The sequence below is a fragment of the Uloborus diversus genome, chromosome 7, assembly GCF_026930045.1.
Source record: "Uloborus diversus isolate 005 chromosome 7, Udiv.v.3.1, whole genome shotgun sequence".
In the NCBI taxonomy this organism is placed as follows: Eukaryota; Metazoa; Arthropoda; class Arachnida; order Araneae; family Uloboridae; genus Uloborus; species Uloborus diversus.
In genome coordinates this window covers 9,635,971-9,658,803 of record NC_072737.1, presented here as the reverse complement: position 1 = coordinate 9,658,803, position 22,833 = coordinate 9,635,971, and the positions used below count along the sequence as shown (strand labels likewise).

Here is a 22,833-nt window from a genome sequence, read left to right as displayed (position 1 = left end):
TCACACAAATAAAAAAAAAATCAGCCCCCCCCCCTTAAGCGATTGGCGCCAAAATTAAACCAACGCCTGTTTACATATGGATTCATAATTATTCCAAATTTCATCCATAACGTAGCATTACTTCTTGAGATATGGCACTCACAATGGAAAAAAAAGAACGTTCGATTGCGCCACCCCCCTTTTTAGCTGTTGACACCAAAATAGAATCATTTCTTATACCCTCTAAGGGCTACTTGTCGATAAATTTTTGTTTGATTACGTTCATTTTTTATTGAGATACAGCAGTCACAATTGACGGCAAAAAACGTTCTATAGCTCAACCCCCGTTTGAGTTATTGACACCAAAATTGAATCAGGATCTGTACCTGTTAGGGACAACATATGGACCAAATTTTGTCTGATTCCGCCAGTTACTTCCTGGGGAATAGCAATCGAGCAAAACTCAAAAAACGTCCCATTGCTCCACCCCCCTTGGAGGAATTCGCACCAAAAACCAATGGGCACAAGTTCACATATGTGTACCAAATTTCGTTCGATTTCATGCGGTAGTTTTTGCTGTAGAGCGACCACAAAAAACTGGTTACACACAGACGTGACACATATACACACACACATAGACACAGACAGACAGACATTTTCCAAAAATAGTCGAAATGGACTCAGCACACCTCAAAACGTTCGAATCCGTCAAAATTTGAAATTCGAAAATTTGCACGAATCCAATACTTTTTTCTATATATTAGATATAGAAGAAAGTAAAAATTACAATGCTGCCTCCTATTTGTCGAATCAATTAATCAAAGTGTTCCAGGGGCGACTTGGGGGGGGGGGGGGATCGCAATTTCTTTTGTTCGCCAATGGCGTACACCCCATAGTTATGCTACTGCGCTCAAAACAGCATTTATTAAATTCTTTATTTAATTAAAAAAGGTACGCACGCATTTTGTCAGTGCAGAAATTATTTTTTTAGTGCCAAAATAATTATTTGTTTTGGCGCGACTTAATTTAAAACTAGCTCAACGTACCTCGCTACGAAAGTTGCAATAAAACTGTAACTATCGACAGCTGCTAAAGCTTATGTCAACACTTCAACGAAAAAACTGTCTCATGACGTAATCGCATTACGAAAGATTAACTGTAACAGATGAAGTTTTTAATCTTCTCCGCTTCTTCCGTATTTTCTAAATAGATTTCTTGTTTTACACCTCTTTTGGCGCAACGAGAGCGTGATTAAAGCAAGCACCGGAAGTTACGCTCAGTGTGCGACACCATGAAACGGAAGTGTGTTTGTTTTTTTTATTTATAAATATGCATACAAGACTCCGATTTTTCGATTCTTTGTTTTTTTGCGTTTCAAACATTTCTCTACTTCCAGAAAATATTCATTCACCAAATTTTGCTGAATATTTGGCAAATTCGAAGAAAATATTGCTGATCTATTGTTTTTTTTTTTTTTTCTTTTTAAGAATTTTTAAAAATGCCCAATGTTACTTCTCATTACATGTCCATGGCTGTATGATATGTGTGCTTTCTTACATTTTATCAATCGTTAAAATTCAGAATTTCTTTTGCTATATTGAAAATTTCCCTCCCACCAAAAATTTTAGTTAGGAGCACTTCTTTTACTTAATGAAATTCCGAATTTCAGCGATTGGTGAAATACGAGCATACACGCACACACCGTAACTACATTACAAATACAAATACAAATACAAATACAAATGTGACGACCAGCAACAGGCACTGGGCCCAGCTAGGCTGGTCCTAGTCAATTAATTAGTCCCCAATGAAGATCAATGGCCCTCTTAAAGCTATCCACTCCCTTGCTCATTACCGCCTCTTCCGGTAAGCTATTCCAAGTGCCCACGACCCTGCTAAAGTAGTAGTTTTTCCTGATTTCCAAGTTAGCCTGAGATTTAAATAGCTTAAAACAATGACCCCTTGTTCTGCTTTCCCCGCAAAAATTTAATCCATTTAAATCTTTCATTTGATAAATTTAAATAACTGAATCATGTCCCCTCTGACTCTCCTTTGCTCCAGGCTATACATGTTAAGCCTATTAAGTCTGGTATCATAATCTAAATCTGAGAGTCCCCTTACTAATTTAGTTACCCTTCTTTGAACCCTTTCCAATACAAAAATATCTTTCTTCAGATAAGGCGACCATCTTTCTTCAGATAAGGCGACCAAACATCCAATAGGAAGACAGATTAGGCATCAACATCATTAATAAATATTTTAAACACTATAAAAAAAGTATCGGTATGTTGCAATATTGTCTCGAAATTTGACGAATTGTCGGTACAATTTGCCGAATGAGGCTTTTTTGCGAAGTCCCTGAATGTGCAAGAGGTTCTCTTGGTCTCACCTAATGCCGTCCGTTTCTCTTTTCAGGTGTAATCAAGAGATGGCAGCACCAGAGCGGTTTCTAATATTTCTCTCCTCCTTTTGCTTATTTCTGCACATATGCATAGGACGTAAGTATTAACAGCTTGCTTAGTTTAATAAATATTATAAATTTGTAGTTGTACTTTGCACTTTCGATTTCTGCATTACTTTTTGTGAATAAAATAGAAAAAAAAAACATTCATAAAATTAATTTTAAGTTTAACGTAGATGTATTTTATAACAATGTTTATGTTGTTCGAGCGCATTTCAGGATGCGTAAACTGTTCTTTTTTTACAATTAATAAAACTATTTTTTACGATTAATAATTTTATAAAGAAATATTTTTTGAACAATTAGTGAGCAAAAACCTTTTCATCGTATTATAATTGAAAATACTGCTGAAATAAGAAAACACCGATTTCTATTTAAAACTGAAGACACACACTCTAAATAATAATAATAATAATAATAATAATAATAATAATAATAATAATAATGATAATAATGATAATAAATTCTTTCCCTTAGAATGTGAAATCGAGACTGGTGAGAGTGTTATCATAATGGATATATTGGAAAGCAGAGGAAACCGTAAGTATTTCCATATACCTATTATACACGTAATTTATTTATGTAGAATTGGAGAAACATCCTACAAAATTAATTTTTTAATTAGAAATGTTCAATTTATTTAAAGTTGATATCAAATAAGAAATGGTGGAAAGCGTAATATTTTTGAAGGTTCCTTTTGTATGAGAAAAGTTGTAACTCTTTCAGATTTCTCTTAATTTTAATCTCAAATTTTCATTTGCTACTACTCTTCTGTTGTTTTATATTATTTTATCTTATTTCCTATTCCATTAATATTTTTTGCAAGTAATGAAAAGAAACCGGGCGGGATAAGCTTTGGGTGCAATCAGAAGTGGAGTTTTTAGGGCTGTTTCACAGGAGGCTTCTTAGTTGACGGTCGAACGGATTAAGATGTGTAATCAGGTGGAAAAGTGACAGTCACCCGACAGCATATAAGCAACCTTTACTCAGCTAGGGACCTTGTAATAGTTTTAGGACTTCTGACTGGTCAGTCGGTGCAAATGTGTCAGTCACGTTCTTTGCCCATCCAACAGATTGAACTAATTTCATTCCTCGGAAGTTCAGATATCGCGTTTGAATGTTTTTAATTGTGCCCTTCCCTTCGAATAATGTCCAGAAGACATGTCCACTTGTCTCAAAATGAAGCCATAATTAGAACTTGAAAAACAAGGTTTTCAGAAAATTTATGACGTTTTCACGAGGTAGCCAATCAGCAGTCTCCAAAATTTTACATGATCTCTAGCAGAGTAAAGGTTGTTTATATGCCACCCAACATCCTTCACACGGTAGTCAACTCATCAGGCGTATGTGCCGCTTCTATTCTCATCCCAATGAGTTGAATTCGATTTTTAGTTGGTTCAACTCATCTGGGATATATTGCCAAGCGTTTGCTCCACACACGAGTGAACTAGTGGAGTCAACTCTGTTCAGTTTTAACAGGGTTGGGAAGCATCTGCTCTAATAAATTAGTATTAGAAGAAAAGTTAATTCAATTAAGTTGCCTCGTGTGAAGACAAAGGAAAACACCAATCAACTTGTTGATAGGCAACTTTTTCGAGAAGTTGGTTCAACTTACCGCTTCGTGTGTAGGATACCTTGAGGTCACCTCCAACTCAAAACTTAGGGAAATATTCCAAGAGATATTCCAAGTGAAGGTTTAGGAAATATTTGGAGTTTCTGAACTCTTCAGAAATATTCCAGTGTAGTTTTAGAAAGGTTAGTGACTTTTTGCGAGAAATTTTCCTGTTTCTGCCAGGCATAATTAATACTGGCAAAAATTAGGCTCATTCGCAGCCCAGAATTTTCCAGAAGTGTTTCGGAGCTTTTCTTACAGTGTAGAGCTTCGATCGATTGTTGCTTACGGTACATGACAATAAAAACTTGTTTAAAGCAATTATTTCTCCTTTGTAGTCCTGCTGGAGAGTAAAATGCAATTTCACTAAATTTCAAAAATGAGCTTCTTTCACAGTGTCTTCTTCAAAGAATGATGACGCCTACACACACTTGTTTGGAAAGATACCGAATTCTCAGACTGTCTACTTTATGTTATTTAACAGGGTTGAAAACTTCTTGCCATTTTTCGGAGTTGCTCCGCAAAAATGGCGAAATTCCGCGGCTCCACGAGGAAGTTATTTTGCTCCGCTTTTCCCGAATGAACGTTTTCAAGCTTATATTTTGCTATTATCATGTCAAACATGTAAATATGTGAAATTAAAGATTATTCTACTCAAAGATTTAAATAGTGTTTGGAACTGTTTTATTAATTTGAAAATAGTTATTTTTATACTACTTCTGAAAATGATTATTTAAGCTTTAAAACAATTTTAGACAAGCTGTTTTAGTTATTTTTATTGATTTTTATACAAAATACCGAACGGCTCCGCAAATTTTAAAATTACTCCTCAAAATCACCGCAGGTGCTCCTCAAATTGTTCCTCCGAGGTTAGCAACCCTGTAGTCTTAATTCACTAACTGTTTAATTTCAAAAAAAAAAAAAAAAAATCACAAGTGTGGGAGTAAAGTTTGTTTCCATTTATCCCATGACTCCTTTTACCCCAAATGACCCTAAATATAGTTTCTTATTGAATAAAACACGACAACGTATATAAAGTACAAATTGAGAATGAAAAAAGGTTAAAAAACCAGCAAACAGCTGTTTCGGCACTCTAAAATACAAGTGCCATCATCAGTGCATTAAAAACGAAGACAGGTTCACCCGACTAAAACACAGTCGAGGCGAACATTGGAATGAGAGACGAGTTGTAAAAGATATGAGAACAGTACCGGAAACGATGACGTCAAGGTTACGTCAGAACTCAGGAGGACAGTTGCACTCAGTAGAAAACGTCAAGGACAAAAAATAAATCAAAAAACAGACTTCCAAACATTAGGAAAAGGGGGGAGTGCTAGACATTTTTGATTTATTTTTTGTCCTTGACGTTTTCTACTGAGTGCAACTGTCCTCCTGAGTTCTGACGTAACCTTGACGTCATCGTTTCCGGTACTGTTCTCATATCTTTTACAACTCGTCTCTCATTCCAATGTTCGCCTCGACTGTGTTTTAGTCGGGTGAACCTGTCTTCGTTTTTAATGCACTGATGATGGCACTTGTATTTTAGAGTGCCGAAAGAGCTGTTTGCTGGTTTTTTAACCTTTTTTCATTCTCAATTTGTACTTTATATACGTTGTCGTGTTTTATTCACTATGCAGTACAAAGTTTTCGACTACTTTTTATGTATAGTTTCTTATGTTATTGCAGAGATGGACCAGGAGACAGTGCCAGCCGAATTGCCCATACGCGGTGCTCCTCCTGCAGTGGAGTTGGCAATTCAAACGACCACTGCAGATGAGTTCTTCATCGAAGGGAAGCGGCTCAGGCTGAAGAGGCCCATCGACAGAGACGTAAGTTCACATTTAGGGTCATATTCATCTCTTAACACAATTGTTCGTGAATTTCATCGAACTCTCTGGACCAGCTGTGCGGCCATAAATTTCCTTCACCCCACGTAGAAGGTAATTTTTCGCTGCGCTACTGGTAGATAGAATTCGATCGAATCGATCACGATCGACTATGTTAGAGATGAATATTCATCTTATTCTACAAAAAGCGATGGGGTAATCAAATGAATAGTGTCGATCATGATATGAATGGAATCAAAAACTGGGGTTTAGATTAGAATAGTTTCAGAATGTTTCCCAAATTTCCTCTTTTCAGGTGGAATCCTGCATATAAAATGAGGTACTTTAGCTTTGGATTAGACTAGGAATCGTGCTGGATTGAAGCTTATTGTCAAAAACTCTGGATTATACAGAGAGGGCTCCTTGAGGTGTCAGTTGAAATTCCTTCTAATTTTTGCAGCGTTACAGCAGTTGTCAAGGTCTTGCCTTTTCATGAAGACGAATGGTGTTACGTATCTTTTGCCGGTGTTACGTGTTGCGATACGCAGTTTGTGCTTCATCCAAAGGTGACATTAATTGCCTGCATTAGCTGTCCTCATTCAATATATCACTATTGGAAACAATGTTTTCTGCAGTGATGCTTGTACACGGATTCCTTTCCTCAGGTTTGTTTTCTACAACCTCTCCTCCTGCCACAATTTTATTTAGCCCACCCATACACTGGAGTGTGAAAGTGTTTCCCCACAATTTGTGAGTGATTCTGCCTCGAAATTTCAGAAGGGTTGGGGACTCCTTTTGTGAGAAATTTACTAATGATACGAGAGAAACGTATGCATTTAGCCCACCCATACACTGGAGTGTGAAAGTGTTTCCCCACAATTTGTGAGTGATTCTGCCTCAAAATTTCAGAAGGGTTGGGGACTCCTTTTGTGAGAAATTTACTAATGATGCGAGAGAAACGTATGCACCTCCTTTTCACTCATGGCGTACTGAACCAGTTCAGACCTCCAATATTCGCGCCAGCTCAGAAACCTTTCTTTAGGCATTCCTTGGTAACATACTGGCAAAGCACCACCTTAGATTTATTACTAACAGCACCGTTAGAGTCAAATTCCTGTTTGTATTTGTTTCGCTGTCGGAAATCAAATCTTATGATTTCTTTTCTTTTAGGATGGCAAGCTAAATATGGTTCGTTTGCAAATTTCTTGTACGGATGTCATAACGAGGATTCAGGTAAGTAACATCTAGCAAAAAATGTAATAAATATTACCTTTTTGCTTTTCATTAGAATAACTGCATTTTGAAAAACTTTCATTTCGTCATTTGTATGCCTGAACTTTCAAACATCTTGAAAGAAATCACGTTGTTAAAGTACGAATAAAAGTTCTTTTTTCTTCTTTTTGCAGAGGAACATTCCTGTTGTGATTCGAATCGGCGACATCAACGACAACCCTCCTCTCTTTAAGTCCAGGTCTTACGAAACCTCAGTGTCCGAGGTAATTGAAGTAGAACAACTAGTGCAACCTAATTCAAAACTTGACGTTTTAATCTTCTCCTGAATTTTGCTGAATGCAATTCTTTAAATGTTGATTTCTGACATTAAATTCTGATTACTAACTGTTAAATATTTTATTAGTAATCCGATTGTCTTTCTTCTTAGATGGCGCCAGTTGGCACGACCATCTTCCGGGATCTCTCCACAACTGATGCAGACTCTGACAGCAATGGTCTAGTTGAATATTACACAGCCCCTGGGGATGCCACAGAGGTATTTACTAAAACTTTTTCTATTCAAATTCAAAAAGAATCCACTTTCTGTTGGAACAAATTTCCGACACTTAAATTACTTTCTCAAAAATTATATTTCTTATCTATAAAAACATTACTAATGGAATGTTAATGGATATGTACGGTAAGGTTGGGACAAATCTCGAGCTCCAAGTCACTTGGGTGACTTACAGAAACCTTGGTGAGTAGTTCTGTCAGAATTCAGGGGGGCTCATGGCGAAGGCTGCGCCTTTGGAATGTTTAGGGGGGTTGGTTTAAGGGGTATCTTTTTCCTTTTTTAGAAGGTTCTTGCTTATGAAGGGGTTTCCATTGCGATATTTTGGGGGAGAGGGTGTGTCCTTAATCTTAGGGGGGGGGGGGCACCTCTGCAGAACTGAAATTTCCCAGATGCTAAGTTACACTGAATTGACTTGAGAACTTAGAAATGATTTTTCTGGAGTCTTAACAGATTTCCTGGCTTCTAAGTTTTTGTAATTTTTGTTGATTTCTTTGTGTGTGCTTTCTGTTTTAGTCGTGCGAACCACAGCTTCGTAAATTTCATAAGCTAAATTTTTTCTTTCAATGGTTGTTATTTAGGTTCTGTGGATATGGCATCGAAGAACTCCATGTATAATCTGTTCTTCGTAGAATTCTTCAAAGTTAACATTTTTCAAAATTAAAACTCTTGTTGGCCCTCGAATGATATTTTTCTGTTGAGGCCCTATTTAGAAATTTTGTTTACTGTAGGCTTGACATATCTTCCTCTTACTTCCACAACGAAATACTAGATGACAAAAAATGACTTTTGATGTTAAATGCTGTATTGATACTCACTTTATGCATAGCTCTTAATTTTAAACACTGTAACAAATAAATAAGAGCCATATGTTGTATAATTTTCTATATGTTCAGTATCTTTTTCGAACTCAAGAAATTATTGGTAAATCAGGCCTCGAACACAAAATTGTTACTAGTGTCTAGAGAAACATAATTATAGGTGCAGCAGCGCGATGACGTTCCCAACCAGTGAACTGTGGAAAAAGTTCACTGGTAAAGAAGAGTCAGTACTGGAACGTAGAGTCTAGGGTCAGATGCAACTGACCCTAGACTCTAGCTAACATGCTGGATTTAGATATAACTTTTAGTCCCCCCCCCCCAACTATCGATCGAAATTTAGTTACCAATTCGAATTATATTTCACTTTAATCATATTTTAAATATGTATAGAAATTAGCAGTCTAATTAAATCTTATTCGTAAGGTTTAATTTATCTTTAGGGGATTATTGATGTGTCTTAGGCACTATTTCTCTCCTCAAAATTACATGAAAATAATGAGGTTTCTTTTCTACTTTTGCAGAAGGATGGATTTCCTTATTTTGCCATCAATCTACCTCATCAGGGACTGGTGACGGTGAAGAGGACACTGGATTATGAGAGAACAAGAACGTACTACCTCACCATCCTTGCCATGGTAATAATTAATTATTTTTCATAAACAGTACGAAGTGATAAGTGAAAAATAAACAGATAATTATGTTTTTCAAAAATATCCACAGGACAAACCTCTAGATTCTAGTCACCGTTTAACAGCTACAACTACATTGACCATTCACGTATCTGACGGAGATGATCAAGATCCAGCTTTTGTCTACGACGCATGCGCGTTAGTCAACGGAGTCTGTGTGAACCCGGAATACCGAGCTCACGTGACTAGTGGAATTATGGTGAGTTAGGACGAAAGTATTGATAAACGTTCTTCAGTGGAAAGTGGACAATTATTTTTTTGATTAAAAAAAAAAATATTTCTTACTCATAAATAGCATCATGTTATTTGTACATATGCCCATTTGTTATAAGTCCGACGAATGCTCGACGAAAATTCTTCAAAATATCTGCATTTTTTTAATAGAACATTGACATTTTCTTTAAAAATTATAAGATGTTTCAAGAGTGTTTTATTTCTTTCGTATGTTACAATTTTATTACCGAAGTTGTCATTACAATTTATAGTATATGAGAAATATCTGTAGCAAATAATAAATCCCTAAAAAATTGCTTGTTTAAGTAATTATTTAGTGTACTTAGGCAAAATGTTTTTAAAATGTAATGGTACTGTTCATCTTTACTAATAATAAAGCTGAAAGTCTCTCTGTCTGTGAGAGATCTCTGTGACGCGCATAGCACCTAGACCGTTCGGCCGATTTTCATGAAATTGGCACAAAGTTAGTTTGTAGCATGGGGGTGTGCACCTTGAAGCGATTTTTCGAAAATTCGATGTGGTTCTTTTTCTATTCCAATTTCAAGAACAAAATTATCATAAGATGGACGAGTAAATTACGAAATTATTATAACGTGGAACCGTAACATGGGCACAAGTCAATTGGCGAGAAAATTCAAGATACATTATTTGTAAATATACAGGCGAACCAAAAGACTTTTTAATTTTTCTATTACGGGCAAAGCCTTGCGGGTACCACTAGTTGAGTTTTATAAACCTTGTGTACTGTATTAAAATTTATATTAAGTTTTATTGCAGAGTCAACAATGAACTTAAGAAGTTATATGATGCACAAAAATAATGACGCATGATGCATTTTGATAACAGTTCTGAAACTGTTCTGAACAATATAACAGTTTTGAAAGTCTTATTTTATGCAAAGTGCAATTGAAACTTATTTTTCTTAACCTTTTATTACTTTCTCTGCGATATTTCTTTATGCAACATAAAATATTATGCATTATTTACTATAAAGATGCGCAATATTACTGTACGGTCGTTTTCCCTTCTGATCAACGTTCTTTGAAAAAAAAAAAAAAAAAAAAAGATTCAGCTTTTAAAGGATTCGAAATGTCCTGAAAAGGTTTCTGATATTTTAGTTTGGTAATGCTATTAGACTGTGAGCATACCTATTGCGACAGCGACAGAAGCTTTGTCGCAGCATTTCGGAGGTCATCATTGGTTTTTGATTTCTTGATTCCGATATGCCGTAAAAAAGGAAACCTTGTACTTTTGGTTTCAATCCATAACAACTGGGATAATAACAACGTATCTCGTGGTTGTCGCGACCAGCGTGAAACATAGCTTATAGGTTATTATGTATTAATTACAGCTTATAGGTTATTATGTCTTACATAGCTTATAGGTTATTATGTCTTACATAACTTATAGGTTATTATGTTTTATGATTAAGAAAGATTTTAATGTATTGGAAAGAGTTCAAAGGCGGGCTACAAGGCTAATAAATGGACTTTCTCATTTCGACTACGATTCCAGGCTTAGAATGCTAAAAATGTACAGTCTTGATTAAAGAAGAGACCGAGGGGACATGATTCAGTTGTTTAAATTTATTAAAATGAAAGATGTTACGGGGTTTAGCACTGAAAACAGGACAAGGGGTAAAACAGGTCATTGTTTTAAGCTATTTAAATTTCAGGCTAACATGGATATTAGGAAAAATTATTATTTTAGCAGGGTAGTGGAACCTTGGAACAGCTTACCGGAAGAGGTGGTAATGAGCAAGGGAGTAGATACGTGAAGTACACCGCCAGCTCAGTCATTTCCAGCCGAGGACTGCAGTTTCGTGCTTATTAGCACTCATCAGCCCGGCATAGGAAAGTGACTGAGCTGGAAATGGAAAACCTCTTAAGGAAGCCAAGAGTGCCAAACAAACTGGCAGCTAATACAGAATTAGCACTGACCAGACAGGTCACCTTAAGAGGTTTTCCATCTCCAGCTCAGTCACTTTCCTATGCCGGGCTGATGAGTGCTAATAAGCACGAAACTGCAGTCCTCGGCTGGAAATGACTGAGCTGGCGGTGTATTTCACGTATTTCTGCCTTAGCCCTGGCTATAGGGCGGTAATTTACTGAATAAGGGAGTAGATAGTTTTAAGAGGGTCATTGATCTTCACTGGGGATTGTATATTGACAAGGACCAGTCTAGCTGTGCCTAGAGCCTGTTGCTGGTCGTCATTTTTGTATTTGTATTTATTTTATCTGTTTTTTTCTTGACTGTAGGCTGGACTGTTGAAAGTGTCCCCCGAAGCAATCTTTGCGAAAGACAGGGATTCCATCAACGCAGCTGTCAGATATTCTTTTGTGAATGGTGAGAAGTTTTACATTCAATATTCTAACATAACCACTGAAATGAAAACTTTGAATAAGAGCTTCACAGTGAATGAAAGTGTGGCTAAGAAGAGTGTTTAATACAAAAAATTAAAACGATAAATGAAGAACATTTTTTTTTGGCCAGTTAAAACTCACTGTATCCAACAGCTAATAGCGACGTACCAGGAAAACGACAGAATGCAAATTTTTTCCACTTTTATTTATTTATTTATTATTTTCTTTCTTTCTTTTTTTTTTTTTTTGCGTTTTTGCAGTCTTTCTTCAGTTTTATCGCCCATAAATGCTTAATTAATTTTCATTAAAAATAAATTTTGAAAAAAAAAAAAAAAAAAAACCCCGAAATTTCATTTTTTTTAGTCAATTTTTCAACCTTTAGCTCCTTTTTGAAGATACTACCATTGACCTGCCCATTGCAGTTTTTATTTATCGCTGATAAGTTACAGTCTCTGACTACTATAACACGCTGCTGGATTTCTTCTTGTACCTATGCTTTTGTTCATTTCAAACAAGTTCCAATTTGCATTAGAAAAGCGAATAAGAAATCGGTTTATTTGAACCTTGCAGTTGTGTTTTTTTTCAGGAAGCAATATTATGGTGTAATAATCTGACAAAATTTTATTTAATGATATGTTTTTTATTAACCAGCTCTATTTCGAATTTCAGGTACGCCATCTTTTTACGATGAGTATTTCGAAATAGATGCCATATCTGGGAGAGTGCGACAATTAAAAGCACTGGACAGGAAGTTGACGAAGAGCTTGCAGCTAATTGTTAAGGTACGGGGAAATTAATTTGTTGTTTTTGCTCACCGGACAACGGTAGGTCACATTAATGTTGCTTCTGGGATTAGTAGTCTTACAGTTGCTCTGAAGCAACGATATATAAAGAAACAAAAACCACATTATCGTATCGCTCACGAATTTTCTCGAGTTTCGCGATTATAGGGAAGTTTTCGATTTTCCAATTTTATTTTTATATGATAGAATAACATGTATGAACAGTTAGAGTAATTTTATCACTTAGATTAAAAGCACTATTTTTTTTTTTTGCTATTCTCGAGTGTTGAGGATTATTCATCGGTGAAAAAAAATTTTGCGATACGATAATTAGTTTTTTTTTAAAAAATAGTTTTTAAAGTTCAAGAGAATGTGACGTCAAATGGCTCAGGAAGTGACGTCATCCGCTGTTCCGCCGCGCTCAGCGGACAAGGAGAAGCCGACGAAGGTGCAGTTGGCTTCGTTTAAGACGCACTCGGCATCGCGTTTATGGAACATTTAATCTCTCATCCTCTGGGAAATATTCGAACACCATCATTGATGTTACTTGAAGAAGATTATTAGACTGTGCTTTAACGAATCCGGCCTCCACAGTGTGTTGAAAAGGATTATTAAATTTCTAAAAAATAGAAATATCGGCACACTCAAAATGTCCGTAGCGACAAAAGGGGATCTTCCGCGGAAGGCTGCCCCCTAGAGCCCTGTGACGTAAGCTCGTGACGTTTCAAAAGAGCGCACTTTTGCGCGAAGGTTTTTTAAAAATTAGTTAAAAATCAATCATGATGTTTTAAAATTGGGTGATTGTGAATTTTTGAGTTTTGAGGGTCAATTAACAATATCCAATACTTAAAATAGGAACATTTAATAGGTTGCAATTTCCCTACTGTTAAGGTTTTTAGGTGCGAGGACCATGTGGTCGAGTAGTTAAAGCCTCTCCGGATGTCTTACTAAAGAAGAGAAAACTTCTTCGAGCAATTAAAAATTACTTTTATTTCGACTTCACCATGAAAGAAGCTCGATGATTTTCAGAATGCAGCGAGAAAGTATTTAGTGGAAGCAAACTTTCTTTATGAAACGAAAGTAATGATTGAAATTTGTAGCATGAAGTTGCAACGATTCGGTGACGTATAGCCAAGATGCCAATTCCAGTGTAGGTTTGGCGACATGGACGGTATCGCTTAAGTACAAATTTACGCAATTCGCGTGTCTTTTATGTCTCGGGCATCAAGCTCGTGACCCTTCGAGTCAACTGCTTTAACCACTAACCTCCCGCCGGAGCTACTTATACAAAACAAACTTTTACTAAGCCGTATTTACCTTTTCAAGAGATTTAACATTCCCATTATCTAAATTTTCTTCACACAGGCGGAGGAACAAACAGACGGGCGTCGATTTTCGACGGCCAAGTTATTAATCGACGTCGATGCAGTCGACAACCACGCCCCGGTGCTTGAACCTTCGGCCATGGAGGGATACGTGGATGAGAACTCTGCCATTGGAACGACAGTCACCGTCGACAAGGAGGGGAAGGTACCGCTCGCTGTCAAGGTCACCGACGCAGATTTGGTGAGTTACGTTAATAGTTACCGTTCAGTTTTATAGTTAAGCCAATTTAGGGATTGACTCCACCATTCAAAATATTTAATTTGAATTTTCGACAGCTTGAATTCAAATTATGTTTTTCACAATCACGAGTTGCGATAGGACCCTACTCGTTGGGTTTTATGTGTGTAGACGTGAATGTGTGTAAGCGTGTGTGTGTGTATACGTCTGTGTACAGGCTTGTGTATGTGTGTATGTTTGTTGGCGTGTGTTTAGGCGTGCGTGCGTGCGTGCAGGGGTGTGTGTATGTATGTGTGCAGGCATGTGTGTGTTTGTGTAGGGTATAGATACCACCGCGCTCAGGAGAGGTCCCGCTTGCGGATTCCGTAGTTTTGCCTCCCCCCTCTTTTAAAGCAAAATCTACTTAAGTTATACGTTGAATGAACACAAACGATTTGTAACCATGTCGACGAAAATTTGTCCTCTTAATAAATTTTAAACCAAGAGCTAAAATTATTCTCTTAGTAATGGTAAGACGACAAAACAGAGCAAGATCAACTTTGGTCAAGTGAAGATAATACGCAGTTCGTGATTTTTTTTAAAAAAAAAGGTACCTTGACCTATACAAAGTTGTTTAGCATCATAAACTCAATGCGTACCAAAAGGTTCTACGAATTTGAGTGTCGGGTTTGAGAAAGAGTAGGTTAAGAAGGGGGACCCCAAAACACAGCGTTGTTCAAAATACGACATAACGTTTCATTGCAGAAAGTTGCAGATTACTGCATTCACGTGTTTCAGGGTGTTAAGGAGCCCCTTTTCAATGCAAAATAGAGAGCTTGTTCTCGTTGCTTTTACCTGATTTCTTTACATCCAAATGCTCACTATTTTACCCTTTTTGGGAGTAATTTGACTAGACTATTGTTAAGTTCAATGGAAGATAAATAATAGATATATAGGGGAGACCGGGGCAGGTTTTCCAACTTTTTTTGTTTTATATATTTTTTATTTTTTTATTTAAACATTTTGTTACGTTTTGATTACACCTTGAATTCTTGTACTTTAGGCTAAGTATTAACTTTACTGAAATATAAAATATTAAAAAAAACTTCAAATAAATAAATATATATTTGTTACCAAGTCACGTTGGAAACCCAACCCCGTAGCCGGGCACGTTTTCTAACATATAAAATTGGGTCGGGGCAAGTTTTCCAATTAGTTTTAATGTTCTATAATAAAGGTAAAATAAACATACAGTGTAATGTAAAATTTATATTCTAATTCATTGGTAAGTACAATAGGTACATTCTTAATAATTCATTACATTAAGATGTATTATAACAATATAATCAAAGTTAGTCAGAGTCATCTTCCATATCACTGTGGCAGTTAATGCAAACAAAAAACGAAGAGTCTTCTTTTTTGACGAACGCTACGTGAGCCCATTTCTTGCAGCGAATACACTGGATCCACTTTTCTTTTGGCTTTGAGTTAGAAAAGTTCTCAAAGCAATATAGGCAAACACAGTATTCATCTTCTTCCTCATTTGATACATTGGCATATTTAGTTTTATTTTTCTTAAGCCGGCAAAACATCTTCTTCTCCCTTCTTTCATCAATAAATTGCTGAGGCTTCACAGTTTGATTTCCTTTTTCATTTTTCAAAATGACCGTGTTGGACTTTTTTTTTTTTTTTTTTTGCTTCTTGCTCTGTTTGAGGAGCGTTTTTGATTGGAGTTTCTCTCTCTCCTTTAGAATGGCGGATTTTCTTTTTTACCTCCCCCTGCCTGTGCCTTTCCTAGGGGCAGCCTTTTCAAATGATCTGATTTCTTCGGGGGGATGGAAAATACTGTTGAGGGCAGGGCCGATCCTAGCAGGTGTGCAGAGTGTGCACCGCACAAGGGCGGCCAAAGCAAGGGGCGGCCGCAAGCCGCATCATGTAGTTCTTATAAGCAAGAAAAATTCCTCAAGAATTTCTCACAAGATAACTTATAATTAGTCGAATAAATATGCTGAATTTTAAATGTTCAATTATCAAAGTAAGTGTCAATTTCCCGACAATATAGCATAGTTTAAGAAAAATAGAATGTTTGGGAACATTGTGTTGGTTCATTTTCCATTAATATTTTCTCTTTACACACAATGCTTCATTTGGTTGCAAAATTTGACAGAACCGGTAATCAGGCATGGATACAGGGGAGATTGGAAATGGCCCCCTCATGAAGCATGAAAGGGTGCCTTCTAAAAGGAGCACGCACCGAGGGCGGCCACTAATGTTTACCCCCCAAGCTTTTATAGATCTAAACAATGAAGACATGTTTTATTTATTTAAAAAAAAAAAAAAAAAAAAAGCTATACTGATTAGATACTCTCGCAAGCATTTCAAACAACAAATTCTGTGTTCAACAATCGTGGATGCGTGGAAAGAAAGTGAAAAATTGCAACAACTTTGAGAGTCAAACATATCTAAATGACGAACTAAAATTTTGTAATTCCCCCCCCCCCCTTTACGGATTTTTTTTCTAATTATAATCCCGAATGAACTGCCCGGTTTCAGATCAGGTAGCAGGACAGGCCCGGAGCTCTTGCCCGGGGTAGCAAATTTAAACGAAGCTCCAAAAGGATGTCATGACCTCCTTGACGAGACTAAAGAAAACTTAAAATTGCGTTTCTAGGACTTAAATTTCGAAAATTTTCGCTGGTTGAACCACTAATCTTAAGTCTCTGATTCACAATTAAAATTATTTATTAAGTCTTTGATTCACCCCTTCCACCTTAACTTATTCAAACATAGCCTAAAAATGTTGGCTCCAAAATCCAAAATGTGTTTTTAGAGGACAGCCCTTCCTACTGTCCTCAAAAATTGCTTAATGACATTTTTCGGATTTCTTTTTCGAAATTTTTGTGATGGACTTTTTGCGATTACTACCAAAGACAGTACCAATTAGCATCTTTAGAGAGGCCCCCCCCCTAATCCCTCTCCCTCTCACTTAATTTATTCAAAAACAAACTAAAGTTGCGTTTTTCAAACACCAGTTTCAAGAACTTTCGAGGAAGGACCCCGGATCCCCATTTTCTCCAATGCAATCACTATACCACAAAACTTCGTTTTTAGACGGTTCCGCGGAGCCACAGAACCCTTCCGGCCTAAACTCGCCTGAAATTGACTTCAGTTTCAAAAAACAGTTCGTGAGGGCACACTTGAAGCCCCGCCCGCTCTTAGTCCCATCGTTATCAAACAATGCCTAAAATACGTTTTTGGGACTTTTTTTCTAAAAAATTCCGGAGGAGAACTGCTTGGCTTATGTAACTTTCTACCACGCTATGGCATACCCATCAGTCGTCGAGGTAAGGTGGACAAAAGTCTATAGTTGTATTTTTCTGATATTAATATCGAAAAACATCCATTAAGATCAGCCGAAGCTTCCCAGTTTCGTTAACGTCACCAAAGATAGTATAAAATTGCGCTTTTAGAAACATCCGCCTGGGAGCCACAAAACCCTTCCTTCTAAAAAAATAGCCTATAATGGATTTTAGTTCTGAAAAATATTTCGGTTCGGAATATTTTCAAGTTTCTCCTATTGTTTTCAAATATAAGCCAAAAATGGGTTTTTGAAACAATAGTGCCGAGAAAATACCGGAGGAAAGTCGCTAAATCCCATACTGTCACCAAAGACAGCCTAAATTTGCGAACTTCAATTTCGAAAACTTTCGATGGGGGACGATTGAATATCCCTCCCTCTAGCAACGTCAACAAAGGTAATCCAAAATTGCTTGTTTAAAACTTCAGTTTCGGAAAATTTTCGGGAAGAGCGCCGATAATTCCTACGCTACGGTCACAAAAATAGCTTCAAACAGATTTCAATTTTGAAAGAATTTTAGGAGAAAACTGCAACATTACTATCACCTGAAGTCTAGAAAAAGTTCCTAAAATTGCGATATTTGACGTCAATTTCGAAAATTTCTCCATTCACCTTGAATATATTCTTTTGTCCTTGCAACCGAACACAACCAAAGATTAACTAAAACTATTTTTCATACGCCAATTTCTATAATTTTCTCGGAGCAATCCCCCCCCCCCCCCGCTACCCCTCCTCCGTCCTTCCTCTGATGTCACCGAAGACAGACTGTAAAATGCGTTTTTAAGACTAGTAAGTTTTAGTATCTATTACTTTCTTAGAAGATATAAATTGTACCTAAGGAGTTTCTTATTATAAAACTTTTCTTCCTTTTTATAAGTTCATCATTCTTCTGTTTTTTTTTCCTTTCTTTTTAAATTAGAACTTAGTACAGAAATTTGAAGAAAGATTTATATAGACGTTAAAGATTAGTCAAAATATGCAAATTACTCTTGAGGGGCGGCACATCAGGTCTTTGCACACGGGCGGCCGACACCCTAGGATCGGTCCTGGTTGAGGGAAAGAACTAGCTATCGGCGAGCGAGATGGTTGTGGGTTATTCTCACCTTGGGTGTCCTCAGATGTAGAAGGAACACCTTCTGGTAGCCCTAATTATGGTTGACATGGTTAATTGAGAATAATTGAAAAGGAACTGGCTGGACGATTGTCAGAAGTGTTAGTAGTTGGGCAAACATTGTTTACTTCGTCTGGAACCGATCTGTCTGTGAAATAGGAAGGCATGAAGTTTGTATCAGTGAAAATTATGGGATTGAGTGGATATATTCCAGATACTCTAAATCCAGACATTATATTTGTTGGTGTGACTGCTAGAAGGGTGGCTGTGTGTGTGTAGCCAAAATTGAAGGGATGTCGTACATGGTCATGGGCCTTTACTTCGGCCTATGGAATTCCGACTTGAGGGTCATTAGCTTGAGGCACTTCGGCTTGTGGTAATTCGGTAATTCGGTTTGAGGCACTTTGGCTTGTGGAACTTTAGCCTGAGGCACTTCGACTTGAGGTACTTCAGCTGGAGCCAACTGAACATTAATGAACTAGTGGCCGTAGTTATTTAATGTTCTCGCATTTATATTAAAGTCCATAGAAGCTTTCCTAACACTACATCCATTTCTTATTGCTGCAAGAGCTGCATTTATTTGCGCTTGCGTGTATATTCCCCGGGTTTGATTTCTTACGGTAAATGCGCATCATTTTCAGTCAATCTGATATACCACATTGGAGAATGAAATTCAGTGTTAGAATGACTTGATACTATGGAAAAAAAATCAGATCACTTAAGTAGTTATCCAAAATTTAATTTTAAGTATTTATAATTGTGGTTTTATGCTGTAATTATAAACTGTATTGGCTAAAAATATAAAGTTAAACGGTAAAAAAACCAACATAAAAAACATTTATGGAGAGCCCCGTATTGAATTGGAATACGTGCCCCAACGCCATATTTGATTTTTTTTTTGTAATATTTAAATATGAAAATAAAAACTATTTGACAAAGCAATCACGCCATCAGAACCGTAATGAAATATAGTTTAAAGTTAGGTCCTAACAATGAAACAAAAACAGTATCATACATGTTTTTTTTTAATAAAAAGTAAATGCTTGTAAAGTTACTCACCAGAAGAAAAACCGCAAAAGTTGACGTCCCATCAAGACAAAGCCTGCTGATGAACTGAGGATCACGTGGAAGGCGTGTGCAGTGCTGCAATTCCACACTGTCCGGTAAGCGTCGCTACCTAGCGAGAAACACTTAAACTATGGCGCGTTGGAATACGTGCCCCTATAGAATATCTGCCCCGGTCTCCCCTGCAAGACAATAGCTTTTCACTGTTTTCTTTTCCTCGTTTTCAGTGTCATATTTTAAGTTCCCCTTAAAGATTCCAGGTTACTCTCAAAAATTGTTTAATGGCACTGTCCGTGCTATGATCTACTTGGTTTGCACCTTTGTGTTATGTTTAGTATATAAAATCTATCAAAATATTTTTATGTAGTATGCACATTACGTAGAGTAATTGACCGGACAAAAATTAATCCTCAGAGCCTTCTGTTAATACATTTTAAATGTGCAAAATATAAGTTTCATGCTATTGATATCGGGTCAAATTTTTGAAATAATCTTGTTTTTGGTATTAAAAAAAAGTTTGTTGAAAATTCTATATACATAAATATAGGTCTGGAAATATGTGTGATAATTTTTGCTAGATTATACCTCTTTCTGAAATATCTTTTCCCGATGAATATTAAAAGTGGCTTTATTCATCTCACTGAGAAAAATGAAGTTTTCAAAAATGAGCATACATTCATGCTTTCAAATTTTTTTGAAACCTTTTGTTTCAAATATGAGTACCCATGTTTTCAAATAGTGTGCTGAATTATTTCATACTCAAAAATGAGTACATAATACTCAGTTTTGAATTTATTACATATTCAAAAATGAGCGCAAATGCCTGAGAAATGAGCACACATGTTGATTTGAGTATTTGATAAGTATTTGAATGTATGAAATTTGAATACCACGTAGTCGGAGCCATTTTGACTCGCGATATATTCAAATTTGAGTACTTTTCTGTTATTTTTGAAATTGTTGTTTTTAGAGTGTACATCCTTCAGCAAGCTGAATATACTTTAAACCAAAGATAACAAATGATTTTTGTGGATTATTCTTAAATACATTGCTTTCAAAAGGTCATGGGTGAATTGAAAGGACTGTTGTACTGCTATTGTTCATTTTATTTTCATTGCAGTATAAACAATTATATGAGGCAGTAAGAAGTAAAGGGATGTAAGTGGCAAAATTAAGAATTTTGAGATAACCAGTACAGATGGTAGGTGAACCTCTTCTCTCTCTTGGGGCAAGAAATGGTACTAGTAGCACTGATATTTGATGCTGTACAGCATGATTTAGAAAAAAAAAATCAATGAAAGCCTACCTAGGATTTGATTTTTAAACGCGTTTTATTCAAAACTTAAAAATGTCCACTTGCTTCTCACTGCCTCATATGCCAAGTGCATTCCAAAGAGTTTTGCTTTATATTTCTTATCTTCTGACTCTAATCCTTTTAAAACGATATTCTTTAGAGTGCAGAAGACGGTCCCGTGTCTTACGAGTTTGAAGTGACGACCGGGTCCTTTCGGGTCAACTCTGAGGGATTCCTGGTGGTGAACGAACCCAATCTTGACAGAGATCCGCCCAGCCCCAACAAGTACACTTTTCAGGTAGGTCAATGCTGTTCAAAACGTTGCAATGAAATTATTAGGGAAGACCAAGTATAGTTTATACACATTTTATTTTTGGTTTGTATAATTTTTGTTATTAATGTTTCGCACCAAAATAAAATTTCATGTAATACTATTTTCGTATGAAAAATTGATTTCAACATTTTTGTTAACGTACTTTCTTCATTGCGAAAAAAAAAAAAAAGTCGAAATGTATTAACTGTATCAAATGTGAGTCAAGTAATGAAATGCAGTTTTTAACAGTTGTTTTTAAAGGAGACTCACAAAGAAATACTAATTTCGAGTTTGTTGTTAAACTTAAATTTAGTTTACAGTTAATGCAAACATAAGAATGGCTAACTTCTCCAAAATACAGGTTATGAATATTTCAGGAAGAATTTCCTTGATATAAGCATTTTTGATAATTTTTTAGCGTGTCTGGAAAAAAAGAAATTCTTGAAACTTGTGAGTTATCTTATTGCACATTATCAACTTGGCTCATGCGCGGTAGACCAACTTGCCTCAAACAGCGCCATTACGTTTATTCAAAAACGATTAATCAAGAGCTCCGAGTATAAACATCGATTAAGGAAAATCGTACTTCCTGTATTCAAGGAACTGAGTACAGTGAAACCTGCGTAAGTTGACCACTTGCGGTGCACTACTCTAGTGGTCAACTTAAACAGGTGGTCAATTTACAAAGGTTGATTAATATGATAAGGGCTTGTTCCGTGCCTAAAAAAAGCGGTCAACTTAGACAGGTGATCAACTTACAAGGGTGGTCAACTTCACAGGCTTTACCGTAGTTTCTTTCTTAATCTTATATAATTACTGAAACACCTTATAGAACAGTGGAAAACGATCATTAAAATTTACATTTATGCGCCAAAAGCAGTGTTTTACGCATCTCTCTCTCTCTCTCTTGAAAAAAAAAAGGTTCTCCCGTGTACGTACTGTTGGCTCTCTGTTTAACGACTTTCAAGGGACCACAAAAAAAAAAGTCCTTAAGTAGAAAGCGTCATTAAAAAAAATACATTTAACAATAGAATGGACTATCTGGGATCGCGAAAAGCCGTCATTTAATAGAGAAAGTCGTTAAATAGAGCGTCGTTAAACAGAGAGCCAACTGTATGTGGAACAAATACAAACCGGTTACTTCCTTATAAAATTATCAATTCTCGGCCCATTTGCAGTGGAAAATTATGCCCTTGTGTCCACTTAATCCCGTAAAAATGTGCTGCCTTGGGAAGGTAAGGCGCAGTGTCTGCATAAAAGACTTTCTGAGATTTCATACTAACAATAAGGAAATATTGGAATTTGACGCTTTAATCGTGCTTTATATTTATCCAAAACCAAATAAGCAAAAAATACACCGCCAGCTCAGTCATTTCGTGCTTATTTACATTCATCAGCCCGGCATAGGAAGTGACTGAGCTGGAGGTGGAAAACCTCTTAAGGAAAGAGTGCCAAACAAACTAGTAACTAATATAGAATTAGCACTGACCTGACAAGTGACCGAAGCAATGATTCGATTCAACCCGAAGATTGCAGGCAAGGCGTGGTTGTATTTCTGCCTTAGCCCTGGCTATAGGATGGTAACTTACTGCAAATAAGC

The 22,833-nt window shown here is 36.5% G+C and overlaps 1 protein-coding gene across 1 annotated transcript in view; it reads left to right on the top strand.

Annotated features, from left to right (window-relative positions):
- The first annotated feature begins 2,407 nt into the window (after positions 1–2,407).
- LOC129226227 (cadherin-99C-like) overlaps positions 2,408–22,833 on the top strand; it is an 84,174-nt gene continuing 63,748 nt past the window's right edge. The window contains exons 1-12 of the mRNA XM_054860826.1: positions 2,408–2,477; positions 2,918–2,980; positions 5,739–5,881; positions 7,049–7,111; positions 7,285–7,374; positions 7,539–7,646; positions 9,004–9,117; positions 9,203–9,370; positions 11,664–11,751; positions 12,438–12,550; positions 13,916–14,116; positions 21,081–21,218. Of these exons, the coding sequence (XP_054716801.1) occupies positions 2,408–2,477; positions 2,918–2,980; positions 5,739–5,881; positions 7,049–7,111; positions 7,285–7,374; positions 7,539–7,646; positions 9,004–9,117; positions 9,203–9,370; positions 11,664–11,751; positions 12,438–12,550; positions 13,916–14,116; positions 21,081–21,218 (1,359 nt within the window). The remainder of the gene's footprint in view (positions 2,478–2,917; positions 2,981–5,738; positions 5,882–7,048; positions 7,112–7,284; positions 7,375–7,538; positions 7,647–9,003; positions 9,118–9,202; positions 9,371–11,663; positions 11,752–12,437; positions 12,551–13,915; positions 14,117–21,080; positions 21,219–22,833) is intronic.